This window comes from Aristolochia californica, unplaced genomic scaffold (assembly GCF_029961685.1).
Source record: "Aristolochia californica isolate CCGP_79_NKW_82.1479 unplaced genomic scaffold, dmAriCali1.0.hap1 SCAF_2, whole genome shotgun sequence".
In the NCBI taxonomy this organism is placed as follows: domain Eukaryota; kingdom Viridiplantae; phylum Streptophyta; class Magnoliopsida; order Piperales; family Aristolochiaceae; genus Aristolochia; species Aristolochia californica.
The window spans coordinates 42,944,787-42,960,296 of record NW_027181881.1 but is presented as its reverse complement, the minus strand read 5'-3'; the positions used below and the strand labels follow the sequence as shown (position 1 = coordinate 42,960,296).

The 15,510-nt window shown below is 39.4% G+C and overlaps 4 protein-coding genes across 4 annotated transcripts in view; 2 read left to right on the top strand and 2 right to left on the bottom strand.

Moving 5' to 3' along the window:
- The first annotated feature begins 2,539 nt into the window (after positions 1-2,539).
- On the top strand, positions 2,540-3,516 carry LOC137955110 (glutathione S-transferase-like). Its single transcript, XM_068801982.1, has 3 exons — positions 2,540-2,692; positions 2,948-2,996; positions 3,065-3,516. Exons 1-3 carry the CDS (start codon positions 2,540-2,542, stop codon positions 3,514-3,516), a joined length of 654 nt encoding a protein of 217 aa, XP_068658083.1.
- A 6,225-nt stretch (positions 3,517-9,741) lies between these two features.
- Positions 9,742-11,156, top strand: LOC137955751 (glutathione S-transferase PARB-like). The gene is made up of 3 exons (XM_068802861.1): positions 9,742-9,988; positions 10,150-10,198; positions 10,615-11,156. The coding sequence occupies exons 1-3, from the start codon at positions 9,836-9,838 to the stop codon at positions 11,064-11,066; spliced, it is 654 nt and encodes a 217-aa protein (XP_068658962.1). The 5' UTR covers positions 9,742-9,835; the 3' UTR covers positions 11,067-11,156.
- A 945-nt stretch (positions 11,157-12,101) lies between these two features.
- LOC137955290 (pentatricopeptide repeat-containing protein At5g66520-like) lies at positions 12,102-13,728 on the bottom strand. The gene has a single exon (XM_068802162.1). It carries the CDS (start codon positions 13,726-13,728, stop codon positions 12,316-12,318), a length of 1,413 nt encoding a protein of 470 aa, XP_068658263.1. The 3' UTR covers positions 12,102-12,315.
- Positions 13,729-13,854: 126 nt separating this feature from the next.
- LOC137956058 (ATP-dependent DNA helicase Q-like SIM) overlaps positions 13,855-15,510 on the bottom strand; it is a 28,158-nt gene continuing 26,502 nt past the window's right edge. Inside the window, 3 exon segments of the mRNA XM_068803362.1 lie at positions 13,855-14,197; positions 14,199-14,426; positions 14,541-14,633. Of these exon segments, the coding sequence (XP_068659463.1) occupies positions 14,129-14,197; positions 14,199-14,426; positions 14,541-14,633 (390 nt within the window). The 3' untranslated portion in view covers positions 13,855-14,128.

The following is a 15,510-nucleotide window of genomic DNA, read 5'->3' as shown; positions in this document are numbered from 1 at the left end:
TGAAACCGAAAAAGAGAAGACATTTAACTTGAGGGTAGAGATCATCCCGACTCCAGTCACTAGCAGTAAGTATAGCCAGCTCGTGTAGGAGGCCCAAGAACAAATTCACCGACGTATAGATGATCGACGATTACTATCGATTTTGGCATCATGTAGGCGAGTTCCAACATGTAATCCAAACTGAGCACGAGTATTTGGAAAACTTTTCGAACGAAATGATAGATTCGCTAAAAAGGTTGTTTTAGATATAATAGTATAAATAAATATTAGATATTAAATTAAAAAAAACAACATGTAGGCAAAACAACTATTCCAACGAATGTGGGAAAATCTTTTTCCTTTTTTTTCCTTCTTCTCCTTTTTTCATCCTTTTATTGTTTTTCCCTTCTTCTCCTTCTTTCCTTTTTCCTCTCTTTATTTTTCACTTTCTTTTATTTTTTCCTTTTTTCCATTTTTTCTATTTTTTCTTTTTTCCTTCTCTTCCTCTTCTTTTTTTTTTCTATTCTCCTTTTTCCCTATAGAGTAATAGAGCAAAAATGAAGAAATTTCTCCTAGAGAAATTGGCAAATTTTCTTGGAGAAGGCACCCTCTCCCAACAAATTTCCTATTTTGGTTGGGATAACTCTTCCCCTTATTCTTTTTCCATCTTTTCCTCCTCCCCTTTTTCTTTCTCTTCCCTTTTTCCTCTTTTCGCTTTTCCTTTTTTACTCTTTTTCCTTTTTCACCTTCTTCTCCTTTTTTCTATAGAGCAGAAGAGCAAAAAATGCAAGAGTTTCTTCAAGAGAAAATGAGAAATTCAATGGGAGAAGGTACTCTTTTCCCAGCAAATTCCCCATTTTTCGTTGGAAAAAAAGTCTTCTATTTTTCCTCCTTTTTTCCTTTTCTATTTTCTTCTTTTACTCCTCCATGTTTTTTCCTTTCTTTTTTCCTTGTTTTCCTTCTTCCCTTTTTCTCTATAAAGGAGAAGAGAAAAATTGTACGAATTTCTTCCAACGAAATTGGGAACTTCTCCAACGAAATTGGGAACTTCTGTAGGAAAAAGTGTTAAGTTGTGGAGTCTAAGCACTGCCTTACGCTGAGTTGGTACGCGGATCAACCTTGTAGTTTTTGGAGCCTAATCCACTATATATTAAAAATTATTTTATTAAGGCTAGTTTAAGGATTTCACACTAGTAATCCGGTTGTCCTAATTTTCTCTTTATATTTGGGGGCGCCATTGTTAGGGTTTCATCGCCCGGAGTAAGATCATTAGTTGCGGCCGAGAGAGGTTAGAGAAAAAATCACCTATAAATGTGTACGATTTCTCTTGTAAACTATTTTATCTTCATAGTGGATTACTACAGCGGTGGAAGATAAGATGTACTCTCACCTTGAGGCGAACCTATTTAAATCTTGTTGTTTGTTCTCATGTTTATTTTTTTCTTCTTTTACGTTTATTATTATTGCTTTCGTTAGTTTGGAATTAGGGCATCTAATTCCTAACAAAAAGTACCCTCTCCCAACAAATTTCTCATTTTCACTGGGAAAAACTCTTCCTATTTTTCTTTGTTCCCTTCTTTTCCTTCTCCCTTTCTCCTCATTTCATTTTTCCCTTTTTTTGGGCAATTGTACAATTTCTTGGTGTTCCAAGAAGCAACCCATAGCCATGTTCTCAACATGTGAATATGTATATGTTGCTGCAACTTCTTCTGTCTGTCATGCAATTTGGTTAAGAAGACTATTAATGGAACTCCATTTGGAATAAAGTGATGTAACCAAGATTAAGATAGACAACAAATCAGTACTTGCTCTAGCAAAAAATCCAATGTTTCATGATCGATCCAAGCATATTGATACGAGATATCACTTCAATTGTGAGTGTGTTGAAAAAATGGATGTTGAAATGGAATATGTATAGTCACTTGATCAAGTTGGTGAAATTTTCACAAAGCTTCTCAAATATGAAATCTTTCAGAAGCTGAGAATGCTTATCGATATTGCAAAGATATCAAGTTTAAGAGGGGGTATTAGATATTAAACTTGATTGGAATCAAAGAACCATTTGAAGGGGTTATTCTCACTTAAATGCAGTAAATAATATGTCATTGGAAAACTATGCATGTCTAGGTTCTAATGAATCAAGCCATTCATGAATTGAAATCTTCTAGAAGAAGTTATTGCCCATTTACTACAGATTATTCAACTAAACACAAAATACATGCATCCATTCATTAGTGTCTTTTGGTGTGAAAAGATGCGTCTATTGATTAGTGTCTTTTGGTGTTATAAGATGCATCTAGAGAATGTATTTGGTCACAAGTCATTAAATGTAGAAATGTCTTTTGAGTAGTATAAATATTTATGTACTCAAGCTTTGAATATGTAAGCAATTGAATCAAGAATGCCTTTTAGCAGTTGTCTTTCTTCTTCCTTTCTCTTTCTTTGAGTTGCTTGCTCACTTTTGCTTCCAATAAAATAAGGGTTACCCTCCTTTCTCCCCTCTTTCTTTTTCTCTTCGTGAAGTTGTTGGAATCTTGGAGAGACAAGAGGGATAGCAGGAATGGGGGGTCTCAAGGTCTATGGAAGCGTTATCTCGACGAACACTCAGAGAGTCGTGGCTTGTCTCTTCGAGAAAGGGCTGGATTTTGAGTTTGTTCCCATCAATCTGGATGCCGACGAGCAGAAAAAAGAGTATTTTCTTAACAATTTGAATGTGAGCTAGCTTCCAATGGTTCAAATTTTCTTGTTCATAAAACATTACTGCAAAACTTCATAGATGATCATTCATGGGTGATACACCATTGGCATGATTGCATCTAGTCTGAAGATTTTATGCTGAAAAATGGACTCTGATGAATTGTAGAGTGATCAAACACCATAAGACGGTGTACATAAATCACCTTCATTTGCCGTTAATCTTCTTGTAGTCCAACAACACTAACAGGATTTTTTTCTATAATTTTGTCAGCCGTTTGGTCAGGTCCCGGTTTTCGAAGATGGCGATTTGAAGCTATTTGGTAAGCAATTTGGTAGAAGTAGACAAAGGAAAAATAAATGAAAACTAAGTGGGTAACCATGGTGACAGAATCCAGGGGAATCACGAAGTACATAGCCCACGAGTACGGCGACAAAGGAACGGAGCTGATCGAGAGGGACACGAAGAAGAAGGCAATCGTGGGAACATGGATAGAAGTGAAAGCTCACCAATTCGAATCACCGGCCACCAAGCTGGCCTGGGAACTCGCCTACAAGCCGATATTCGGGATGACCACTGACGACGCAGTGGTAGCAGCGGAATCTGAGGAGCTGAGGAAGGTGCTGGACGTGTACGAGAAACGTCTGGAGAAGAATAAGTACTTGGGCGGAGACACCTTTACCTTGGCCGACCTCAACCACGCCCCCAACCTGCACTTTCTGGTGGGCACCAGCGCTAAGGATCTCTTCAAGTCTAGACCCCACGTCAGCGCCTGGTGCGATGAGCTCTTGGCGAGGCCTTCCTGGAAGAAGGTGGCGGAGTTGCAGAAAGCCCACGCCTAACTACCTATCCCCGACAGAGCTGTATCTCTGTCTCTTCGTGTTTGACAGTGTCTCTGGATTCGGTGCGGGATTCTGGACTTCCTTGGCATCTGCCCAAGTTTGTTTTGATAATAAAATGTGATGACTTTTGAGTTAGGAATTCCAAGTTTGAACAACGAAGAGAGCAAGGGCAAGAACTGGGATGGGGACTTGTCTGCAATGCGACTCTTCCTCTGTTTAATTTCTCTAATATAAGACGATCGTCAACACACGTATATGAAATAAGAAATTATGCAACAATGAATCGCGTCAATCGTTGGAAAATTCCAAAACTGATACACTAAGAATCTTGCACCCTAGTTGGAGTGGATGTAAGTTTTTAATAAAAAAAATTGTATTCACCATGATTATAACTTAATTACAAGGGTATTTACACATAAAACTGGTAACAGAAAAATGATATTTCTGGCTAGATGATCTTTCTGTTTCGGCTTGGTGATCCTTCAGTTCCGATAATGGAAGTCTGGTCTGTAGGCTTCTATTACGGTGGCATATCGTTCACACACCCCCGCAACCTAAGCGTCGGAATTGAACAGACGTGAAGTTTGGAGCAAAAAAATTCAAAGAGAGGGCTTGAAATACTTTTGGTGAAAATATCGGCAACTTGCAGGTAAGATGACACATACTGCATGTGAAGTTTGTCAACAACAAGAACTTTTTGAAGGAAGTGATAATCTAATTCAACATGTTTGACTCTCTTGTAAGAAATTGGATTGGAACTTAGGAAGATTGTATTTTTGTTGTCACATAAGAGAAGAGGTGGTTCTGGAATAGGAACATGTAGATCGCAAAGGAGATGCATAAGCCAAATATGTTGAGCTGCAGTGTGCGCAAGAGCACGATATTCAAATTCACAGCTGAAACATGATATCGTTGGTTGTTTTTTATCACTTCAAGAAATCAAATTATATCCAAGATAAATGGAGTAACCAGAAGTGGAGCGACAAGTGTTAGGATAACCAACCCAGTCTGTATCAAAGTAAGCAACTAGAGCACAGGAGTAGCAGATGGGCGAAAGGTAAGGTCAAAGTGAATGGTGCATTTGACATAGCTAAAAAAATGCTTAACATAAAAAAACATGATCAAGGTTAATGTAATCAAGACCAACTACCTGAGTGTAGCCCTTGGCAACGACGTGTGTTTTGAGACGCTCAATGGATCCATTAGGCAGATATTTGGTATAAAATACCCATTTGGAGTTCATAATGTTAGTGCTGGTAGGTCAAGGGACTAAAATCCAGGTCGATTATTTTACAGAGCTTGAACTTTTTCATCCATGACAGTAAGCCAAACATGATTCTTAGCGACATATTTGAATCCCTTAGGCACAGTAGAGACAAGGAGAGCGGAGAGAAGTTCAGAGGATCCGACGATACCGAGGTTGGCAGGATGGGGTGGTTTGAAAATACCAGTTCTACCTCGTGTAAGCACAGGGTGAGAACCCAATGGTTAGTGTAGAAGCAGGAGCAGGAGGAGTGATTCGTGTCTCGGTAGGTTCTGGACTAGAAGCTTGGTGAGGCGAGGAGGGACCTACAAAAGAATCAGTGGCCTACATGGACTCATCGACTGTGTTGAATTTATAGAAAAAAAAAAAATACTTCATTAACTTATTATAATCAGAGTACATGAACCTCTATTTATAATAAATAAAAGTAGTAGAGTCCAATTATAATTAAACTACCCTTGTTCCAATTACACCAAAACTCTAACACTTAAAGATAAGTCATAGCTTAATTAACTAACCCAATATAAATAGAAGACTAACGTGACTAAAACACATTTAAATTGAAACTCCTCTATGAGACATGCTTCCATAATAATTGTGGCTCTGTTAGACTTCTTATGCCACCTCACATGATTATGGTGGGTCCCATATCTTATGGGTTTGGACCCATCTTCCAACACTCTTGGATATGTGGGTCTTCCTTGGTCTTATGGGCTTGGGCCCATCTTCCAATACACTTGGATATGTGGGTCTTCCTTGGTCGTGTGGGCTTGGGTTTTTCTTCCAATACTCCCCCTCAAGCTGGGGGTGAGAGAACATCATGAACTCCCAGCTTGCTACAAATAATGTATACGATCTTGTCGTAAAATTGGCACTCCTCCATTTCTTCCAACACTCCCCCTCACACTGGTGCTCTCTTCCATGAGGCCCAGTTGGCATAAGATAAGTGAGAGTATAATCACTCCAAGTCGTATGACATCGCTCCATACTCCAGTCATAACCAATGCTGGATATAGGGCACACTCCTATCTTTCGCAGGTAGTGGGTCTATACGCAATGCTCAGAAGTGTAGTAAAACTCCTCCATCACCATGTCCCTCCACAGGACAATGAGTCTCAAGTGGTAGGAGTAATAAATGCCAATTAAGGGGGGGTAGCATATATGCAGTAATATGCTCCTCCATCGGGCACTGACTCTCACAGATAGAAATGGGTGATAAATGCCTATCATTCACAAGACGGCAATTAAAGATGTGATAAGTGGGTAATGCCTATCATTCATAAGAAAGGGATAAAAGTCTCACGGTTATATATATCTAAAAGGTGCAATGGACTTAAAACACCCAACCATGATGGACTTAAAGTCCAAATTGAAGCAACACTCAAAAGGTTGGCCCAAAGAGGTATGTGAGAGTCAAATAAAGGATGGTAGGACCAACGTTGTCAAATAAGCAATAAGTAATGGGTAAAAAGGAAAATAGGATGCTGAGGCCCCCACATCTTCAATAATAATGTCTCATCCAAAGAGACATAATAACTGCAGCTCAAATGGACCTGGGCCAATATAACATGAACCAAAATATTGAAATCCTTGTAAAATGACCTATGAAATGATCTGATGCGAGTATTTGCACCAAATAATATGTTGACCAAGGAATATGTTGAGAATACCTCAAAATAATAATCCAACCTGAGAAATAGAATTAATTCGAGTCGAGTCAGGTATCACCAATAATTACCACAATTATTATTGCGAGTCAGGATTCTTGGTCTTCAATTTTCTTTGCTACAAAATTTTTTTCTTAGATGCAAAAAAAGCTTCATCTTTGTGCTCCCCCTTTTCTTTAATATTTTTGTCACATTAAAATTACCACAACATATAAAATACCTTGTTTTTGTACTTCTTCTTCTATTTCTCTTATATCAAGCTGGGAGGTAATGGTAGTGATCCCATCTTGAACCAAATAACAGAGATGTAATAACAATAAAAATAACATGATAATAGGAATCAAAGGAAGATAAGATGATGGGGCCACAATGTTCTTTATTCAAATCTTCATCATAACCAATGCTGACAATAGATAGCAACTGAGGAGTCTTGCTTTCATAATAATATCTCAATCAAAGAGACACAATAGTATCAGCGAAAATGGGTTAATGCCAAAATAATATGTGCCAAATTTGCAGTAGTATAGTAGTAAATAACCGGTAAATAATGAAAGTTCTTAAGAGTAATATGGACACATAAAATAATTCGGCGTAAATTCGGATTTTTCAATGCAACAGGATACGAACATGATCTTTGATTCTTCCAATGCGAATATATCTTTACATAAAGATCAGATTAATATGAAATTTTCTCCTTATGAAACTAGACATAAATACCTTTCATTCAAATATAATTTATCATAATAAAATATACTTCTATTAAGATATATAATCTGATATATTTCTATCCCTACCGAACTAAGTACTCTTTTCCCTTTTTCCAGCATGAGTATTGACTCTTCCAAGATAAATATCTTCATATAAAAAACTCAGATCAAGAATTTGTTGAATATGTAAAAAATAGACTTATAGATATTTCTTTTAATATATAATTTTCCATATAAAGTTTCATTATTGATAGCATAAAATAGCTCGAAAGTTGAAGTTTTATGCTGTTGCACGAACCTCTTTTGCAATCTGACCTTTGCTACTTCGAATATCGATTTCTCTTTCTAGATAACTCCGATTGCAAAAATAATTTTTCCTTGGAACATAGACTCGAATATATTTCCATCAATATATAATATGTAATATGAAAAGTTCAGTATAGAGGTGAAAATGTAAAGCAAATAATGCGTATAGGGACTGAAAAAAAAGATAAATATGAACCTAAATTGCTAAAGATAATTGATCAGAAATGGTCACATTACCTCTGTGGGTTGACCGAGTCAACTCACAGAACCTGCTCTGATACCATGTTGAATTTATAGAAAAGAGAAATACTTCATTGATATATTATAATCAAAGTACATGAACTTCTATTTATAATAGAGAAAAGTAGTAGAGTCCAATTATAATTAAACTACCTTTGTCCCAATTACACCCAAACTCTAACACTTAAAGATAAGTCTTAGCATAATTAAATAACCCAACCAATTGTATCAAACCAACTCTCCTCTCACATTCACCTTATTAATTAACAAAGTGCAGATGGATTAATAAGTTCAGTCTCATGTAACATGAGAAGCTTAAGCCTAGAATACAAAACATAAATTATAGATTCTTAGTGAACATGATTCAACTAAGACAGATAGAGACGAAAAGGAAAAAAATCCTAAAAACTTTGAAATCAGCAAAAGTCATTCATGTCCAAGGCGAGCATGCCATGAATCATAGGAAGCATGTAAAAATTGATTCTTAAGGAAAAAAAGAAGGGCAGAGTTGCCATGCTCCAGCACATATAAACCTCCATCTCTCTTACCGTTTGCTATCACCATTCCTGTAAGATGATTCTGAATAGTGAAAAAATTATTAGTAAATGTAACAGTTAAATGAAAATAAGACGTTAATTTACTGATGGAAAGAAGATTTTTGGTGAGATGAGGAACAACTATATATTGGGGGTAAGGGAATACAAGTGTGCGAGATACGTAAGGAAACACAATTCTCCACAATGTACAGAGTCCTTACCCATGTACGGAGTGGACTGATCCATGATGGATGGTTTATTGGACATATGAGCAGAAGCCCTAGTGTCCAAGAACCAGTCAGAGCGTGCAGATCCATGGAGAGTGCACGATCCAGTGAAAGCTTCAGTAAGATGGGCATGAGACTCAGTACGGGCATAGCATTGGTTGCAACAATTACCATGGTGACTGTCAAGATGGCATATCTAGCAGTGTGGAGGGCTTAAACCAGAATGAGTGCGGCCTCAGTTGACATAATGGCAGCCAGAACCTTTGGTGCAGTCTTGGGTGCGACCAAAGCCGCAGTGGGTCAACCAGTCTGAACCACGAAAGGCAGCAGTGAAAGTAGCAACGGGAGAAATAGGGCTCTCGAGAGATTTTTGGAAGAGCTCAAAGCTCTCGGCTTTAAAGACGAGGTCAGAGAAACAGGGGAGAGGCATGAGGGCCATTTGTGGGAGAGAGAAGGTAGAAAATTCGGCGTCGAGTCTACGAAAAAACCAATGGAGTTTGTAGGTGTTGTTGACAGGTCTACCAATCACGTGAAGATGATCGCGAAGACCCTTGAAAACACGAATGTAAGCGACAACTAATTGATTGTCGTGCTTTCGCTACTGGAGAGCGTCTTTGAGACAGATTTCTTGAGCCTTCGATCGATGACTGAAGGTATTTTCCCATACGAGCCAGACCTCGCGTACAATGGAGAGGCCAACGGCTTCGACCATTGCCTCCTCGGTGAGGGAGGAAAGGAGGAGGCTGAGAAGGCATTGATCCATTAATCTCCATCGCAAATATTCGATAGTAAGGGTGGTAGAATTCATGGTGGTAAATTGAGGTGGTGACACGAGGATTCCGTCTACATAGTTGAGGAAATTTTGACTCTCTAAAAGAGGAAGAAGTTGGTTTTTCTATAAAAGGTAGGTTATGGAGGAGAGTTTAATTGTGATGGTGTGTATTAGGGTATGAAATGGGAGAAGATAGAGACAATAATTCAATGGCCATTGGGGTTTGGCTTTTCCCTTGTTGTTATGATACTATGTAAGTTTTTAATAAAAAAAATTATTCACCACAATTATAACTTAAGATTAAAAGGGTATTTATATATAAAAATATTATTTCTGGGTTGGTGATCGTTGGGTTTCAGTAATGGAAAGGATCAGCTGTAACAATCAGATAAGGCATCTTTATGCTACTATTCTTCGAGATGCTATTAACCGGTGGGCCATTTATTTTACTTTTGCTCCTGGAATAGTAGTACCTGTTTCTAGAGTATTCCCATCCAGACTTCCAGTCTAAATAAGTGTTACCCATCTCCTGCTTCCTCCCCTCTTTCTTTGTCTCTTCGTGAAGCTGTTGGAATCTTGGACAGACGAGAGATAGCAGGAATGGCGCGTCTCAAGGTCTATGGAAGCGTTATCTCTACGAACACTCTGAGAGTCGTCGTTTGTCTCTTCGAGAAAGGGCTGGATTTTGAGTTTGTTCCCATCAACCTGGCTGACGGCGAGCAGAAAAAAGAGTATTTTCTTAACAATTTGAATGTGAGCTAGCTTCCAATGGTTCAAATTTACTTGTTTATAAAAGATTACTGCAAAGCTTCATAGATGATACACGATTGGCTTGATTGGATCTACTTTCATTTTTCGTTAATCTTCTTGTAGTCCAACAAAACTAAGAGGTTTTTTTGCTATAATTTTGTCAGCCGTTTGGTCAGGTTCCGGTCTTCGAAGATGGCGATTTGAAGCTATTTGGTAAGTTACTTGAATGTCCTACTTCCGCTTCATCTTTTTCTCTACTATTGCAGAGAAGAGGAGGGTGAAGAAGCTTCCTTCCTTCACTATCCCCGGCCAAAGTGGAGGCGAAAGAGGGAACCGACCCTCCCTTCTCCCTTCTCCCTCCTCCCTCCTCCCTCCTCCCTTCCACTCCCGCCGTCGGGGAAAGGAGAAAAGGAATGGCAGGCCGCCCCTCTCCCCACCCCTTCCGGCCCCTATCCTGTATTGCCGACAACGAGAAAAGCTATAAAGTAAAAAAGTAAAAGTTTTACCTGGCATGCCAATTGCCAAGACTAAAGCATTTTTCTACCCTTTTTATTTTACGAGTGTCCTATCATCATCATCGTAGTCTTTATAGTCGGTGCATAATTCTAAATGTTTAAGAATGGTGCCAGAATCGAGGGGAATAACGAAGTACATAGTCCACGAGTACGCCAACAAAGGAACAGAGCTGATTGAGAGAGAAAACAAGAAGATGGCAGTGGTGGGAACATGGATGGAAGCGGAAGCTCACCAATTTGAATCACCTTCCACCAACCTGGCCTGGGAACTCGCCTTCAAGCCAATGTTCGGGATGACCACGGACGAGGCAGTGGTAGCAGCAGAAGATGCGAAGCTGAGTAAGGTGCTGGACGTGTACGAGAAACGTCTGGGGCAGAGCAAGTACTTGGGCGGAGACACCTTTACCTTGGCCGATCTCCACCACGCCCCTAATCTGCACTTTCTGATGGGCACCATCGCCAAGGATCTTGTCAAGACTCGACCCTGTGTCAGCGCCTGGTGCGATGAGCTCTTGGCAAGGCCATCCTGGAAGAAGGTGGTGGAGTGGCAGAAAGCACACGCGTAGCTACCCACCAACATTTCTGTACTCTGGACTTCCTCAGCTTGTGCCCAGGTTGTGTTTTGTTAATAAAATAAAATGTGATGTCTTTGAACAGCGCTGGCCCCTTCGTCTTCCTCTCATATCACCCTTCTCACTATTTAGATCCTATCAAATGAATGATGCATCGTTTTTTATGTTCTCTTTTAATATCAATATTCATACTTACAGAGACAAATGAGGCTCAAATCCAGTCTCATTTCTTAAAATTTGATAAAATTAGAAAAAAATACTCAAACAAACATCGATCTGACAATTTTTTTTCTAAATTATTTGATGAAAGAAATAATATCTTTTCCTTCATTCTTTCATTTTTCTTCGCGAAAGAGATGATGCACTAAGGAGTTCCATTTATTAACCAAACAAACAAAAAAATAAAAAATCCAGACAAAACATGGCTGTGTGCTGTTTTCCCATCATCGTGTCCTGTTTCCGTTTGATCTATCATGTAAAGAGAAGTCCTAGCTTTCATGTGCGTAAGAACTTAGGACCTTCATTTGCATTTGTCGGAGGCCAACTGCAAAATCAACGGTTGCTTTCATCGTGGCTTGAGCACTGACCAATGCCTCTTCCAGGTCCTTGTTTACAAGATAGCACGAAGTTATCAGGCCAAGGATCCTGTCATGTCTCTCCTGGTATCTATGCACCCTTTCTTCAGCTTGATCGAGGGCTTCATTGATCAATCTCAGCTTCTCCATCATTATTCCCCTCTTCAGCCATCTCCTCCAGGGTGCCACGAACAAAGGCAGAGAGGCAGAGAAGCCTATTAGGATACAAACAAGTTGGTGAGATGCCATGGTTTCTTGTGATGAAAGTGTGTAAGGGGAGATAAAGAGTTGTGGAAGGTTCTTTGCTTTGTTTACAGGCAAAGGCTCTGCTTTGTCCGTGTGCCATTCTAAGGTCTCAAACCAGTTTAAACTGTGAAATCATGCCAAATCTAGAAGACACGGAATAACGAGAGTTCAAACATTTTCAAAAGGTGATGAGCTGTTGGTATTTCTTTTCCAGTTTGCTGTCCCTCTGGAGGCAAGAAACTATGAGCTAGTCACCAAAATCTTTTGTACGATCTGTTTAGATAATTTAGACCCAGACTAGTCTCCACCTTCAATGCGAACTGTCATTTTTCGAAGTACTCCTCTGCGCTTGGTACATAGCACAGGTCTGCTACGAACTTAGTAAGGAGCAGATCAGAGCTCATGTGCAAGTCGGGGGTGGCTCAGATACATGGCAAACAAGCATCTCTGTTTTCCTTGCAGGCTTGTAGTTCTGAAGCACTCCAACCGATATCCTTCTTAATCCCTCTCCCTTCCATCAATCTCCTGAGTTGCTCAGCTTGGTGCCATTTTCCCATCTCTGAGTACAAATTAGACAACAGAACATAGTATGCACCATTATGTGGCTCCAGCTCCAGTAGCCTTCTTGCAGCAAATTCACATAATTCCAGATTTCCATGAGCTCTACATCCAGCTAACAATGCCCCCCATATAAATTTATTAGGTTCAAAAGGTAGACACTCGATTAAACCTCTTGCTTCATCTATAAGCCCAGCACGCGCCAAAAGATCAACCATGCAACCGTAATGCTTAACTTCTGGTGAAAACCCAAACCTCCCGTCGATCATGGAGTAAAAAATCTGTCGACCTGCTTCCACCAAACCTGAGTGGCTACAAGCGCAAAGAACTCCAATTAAAGTGACTCTGTCAGGTTTAACGCCTTCAGCTTCCATTCTAAAGAAACATGAAACTGCATCCTCTCCATGTTTGGCTAAAGCAAGGCCTCTAATAAGAGAATTCCATGTGAAGATATTCTTGTGAACCAAGGTCTCGAAAACTCTCAGCCCCATTTCAATCCTTCCGCATCTCCCATACATATCAATCAAAGAAGTTCCCAAGATCACATCCAATTCCCACCCGTTCCTCTTCATATAATCATGCACCCACACACCCATGTCAAGTGCACCAGCACCAGCGCAAGCTGCCAATACATTCACCATTGTTACATGATTTGGTGTAATGCCCGAAAGCCTCATTCTTTCAAAAGCAAATAATGCCGCATCAAGTCGTCCAGCAATGCGGTGTGCGCATATCAAAGTAGTCCAGGACACTGCATCACGAAGAGGCATTTCGTCGAACACTTGTACGCAAGCGAGCGTCAGACCACACGAGGAGTACAGGTCCATCAAAGAGTTTTGCACATAAATATCTTCCGAGTGGCCAGTTTTAATGACATGGGTATGGACAGATTGGCCTCGTCTGAGAAGGCGGAGGTCTGAAAGAGCTTTTAGGACGAAAGGGAAGGTGTAGTTGTTGGCGGCAATCGAGCTTTTCCGCATTTTGGAGTATACAGAGATGGAGTTTTCTGGCGAGTTCGAGTGGGAGAAAGATTTGATGAGGTTGTTACAAATGAAAACATGAGGGTTGTCGAGTTGATTAAAGAGATCAAGTGCTGAAGGTAAGAGGTTCAGTGAGTTGCATGCATTGATGTAGTTAAAAAAGATTTTGGTGTCTGAATGGAGACTCTGGAGGATGATCTGGGACTCAATCTGGCGCAATAGAAACGAAGTTAATGGGGTGCTTAAGAGATGAAGGATTCTTTTCGAAATGGCATCGGCTTGCGAGAGTAATGCCATGCATACCGTCTCCATTAGTTCATAAAATAGAGCTCAAACAAATGGAAAAATGATAAGGGCGGAGCCAAAAATGCCGATCCTGGAAAGCGCAGTCGGTAGGGTGCTGTGATAGAGATGAATCCGTAATCCGTAATCGCAAACTCATATTTATTACGTTCAATCCGTAATATGCAATAACATGCCTCGTTGCATCAACGATCTACACAAAGGCGTGGGGTAGGGACTAGTCTAGCCCAATCTACCTGAATACTTCGACAACTTTGACACCCTATTGAGCGTTCAGCTCAATGGTACCCCTACCTAGAGAAACATGTTACAGGAACGAAAAAAAGAAAGAAAAAAGAATGAAGCCACAGAACTGTGTAGAATTATCATGAAAACAGGTTCTTCATTAGTTTGATCACTTTGACAATTTTGCTGTAATCCTCCCTCTGACTGTCTTAAGATCCTTGTCATGCTTCCTTGAGTATTTTTTTTTTTCGAATTTTTCTTCTGCCCTTTCTTCCTTCAAGCCTTTGACGACGAATTTGGGGATCTGCCCAACCCCTTCCCCATTCAGAGAAGCTGGAAAAAGGCTTCTGCGTTTGCTTTGAGAGCAACATATCTGCTTCAGGGTATGCATAGAAATTCTTTTCTGTTTCTGAGATAAATTTCAATCCTAATTCTGTTACTTCAGGGTATTTCATTGAAACTCTGATCTGCCATGACATGTAAAATCAATAAAAGCCATATGATCATCATTTCAAAACATGGAAATAATATGATTACAACAAGAACAATGCTGATAATAATATTGATGACAATTGACATACCATGTCATCCCCTTCCCTTAAATATCCCTTCTCTTCTAATAATCTTGCAAGACCTTGCCACCATAGCCGATCAGTACTTGCAAATCCCTGATACTATTCAAAGGATTAGAACATCAAAAGACAATACACAATGGTCAAGAAAACAAAATACATAATTCTGAATTATTAAATAACACAAGTATAACCATTTTCTGACTTAGAATATGTTAAATAAATGAACAGGCCAATGTTAATCACCCTTTCTCCTCAACTGACATCTCTGAAAATGGCCAATTTCAATGGTGTATCTTCCAGCTCATTTATTGCTTGATTCAGGCAGCAATTCACATTTTCTAATTAACAAAAGTTTTCCAACCCAGTTGCTCAGCTATTTATAATAATCAATTTGAAAAAAATTCACTCTCGCCTTCATAATGGAAAATGTGGTAATTAATTTGCGCAGCCGTACGCTAGATGGTTGAAAAGGCTATCTTGTCTTCAACTAGAAAAAGTAAATTATGTGTCTCGAGTCTTCTTAGGAATCCCTTACAGTAGTTTTATGGAGTTCGGTGATTTCTGGGTTAGGTGCACTATGTAATGGAATTATTGTTACAACTTTACCAGTTCCTTTATACCTGTTTCTTTCAAAATGACTATCCGATGTTAAAAGACATCTTCCAAACTAAAACACCATGTCCAAACTACTGTGGGATGCTCACATACAACACCTCTCACATTCACACAACTTAAGACTAATTATTTTTTACCCATCAACAATATTTTTTCCATACTTCATCTCTAACATCTTCACTGTTTCCAAGTTTTCCTGGATCTGTATATATTAACATCCCAAAAGAACAACTTTGAATTTGCTTCATGCCCAACGTCCATATTGAATCTGCCCGCAGGGTACAAAAATCTCATAATTCAAAATAGCTACTGGTTTAAGGCAAACACAAGGGACATATACCAACGATTTCAAGATAATGCT

Bases quoted from the DNA above. Each gene is read 5' to 3' on its own strand.
- LOC137955110 (XM_068801982.1), top strand. From the start codon at position 2,540: ATGGGGGGTCTCAAGGTCTATGGAAGCGTTATCTCGACGAACACTCAG. The intron at 2,693-2,947 runs GTGAGCTAGCTT...TAATTTTGTCAG, and splicing joins ATTTTCTTAACAATTTGAAT to CCGTTTGGTCAGGTCCCGGT. The intron at 2,997-3,064 runs GTAAGCAATTTG...CCATGGTGACAG, and splicing joins TGGCGATTTGAAGCTATTTG to AATCCAGGGGAATCACGAAG.
- LOC137955290 (XM_068802162.1), bottom strand. From the start codon at position 13,728: ATGGCATTACTCTCGCAAGCCGATGCCATTTCGAAAAGAATCCTTCAT.
- LOC137955751 (XM_068802861.1), top strand. From the start codon at position 9,836: ATGGCGCGTCTCAAGGTCTATGGAAGCGTTATCTCTACGAACACTCTG. The intron at 9,989-10,149 runs GTGAGCTAGCTT...TAATTTTGTCAG, and splicing joins ATTTTCTTAACAATTTGAAT to CCGTTTGGTCAGGTTCCGGT. The intron at 10,199-10,614 runs GTAAGTTACTTG...GAATGGTGCCAG, and splicing joins TGGCGATTTGAAGCTATTTG to AATCGAGGGGAATAACGAAG.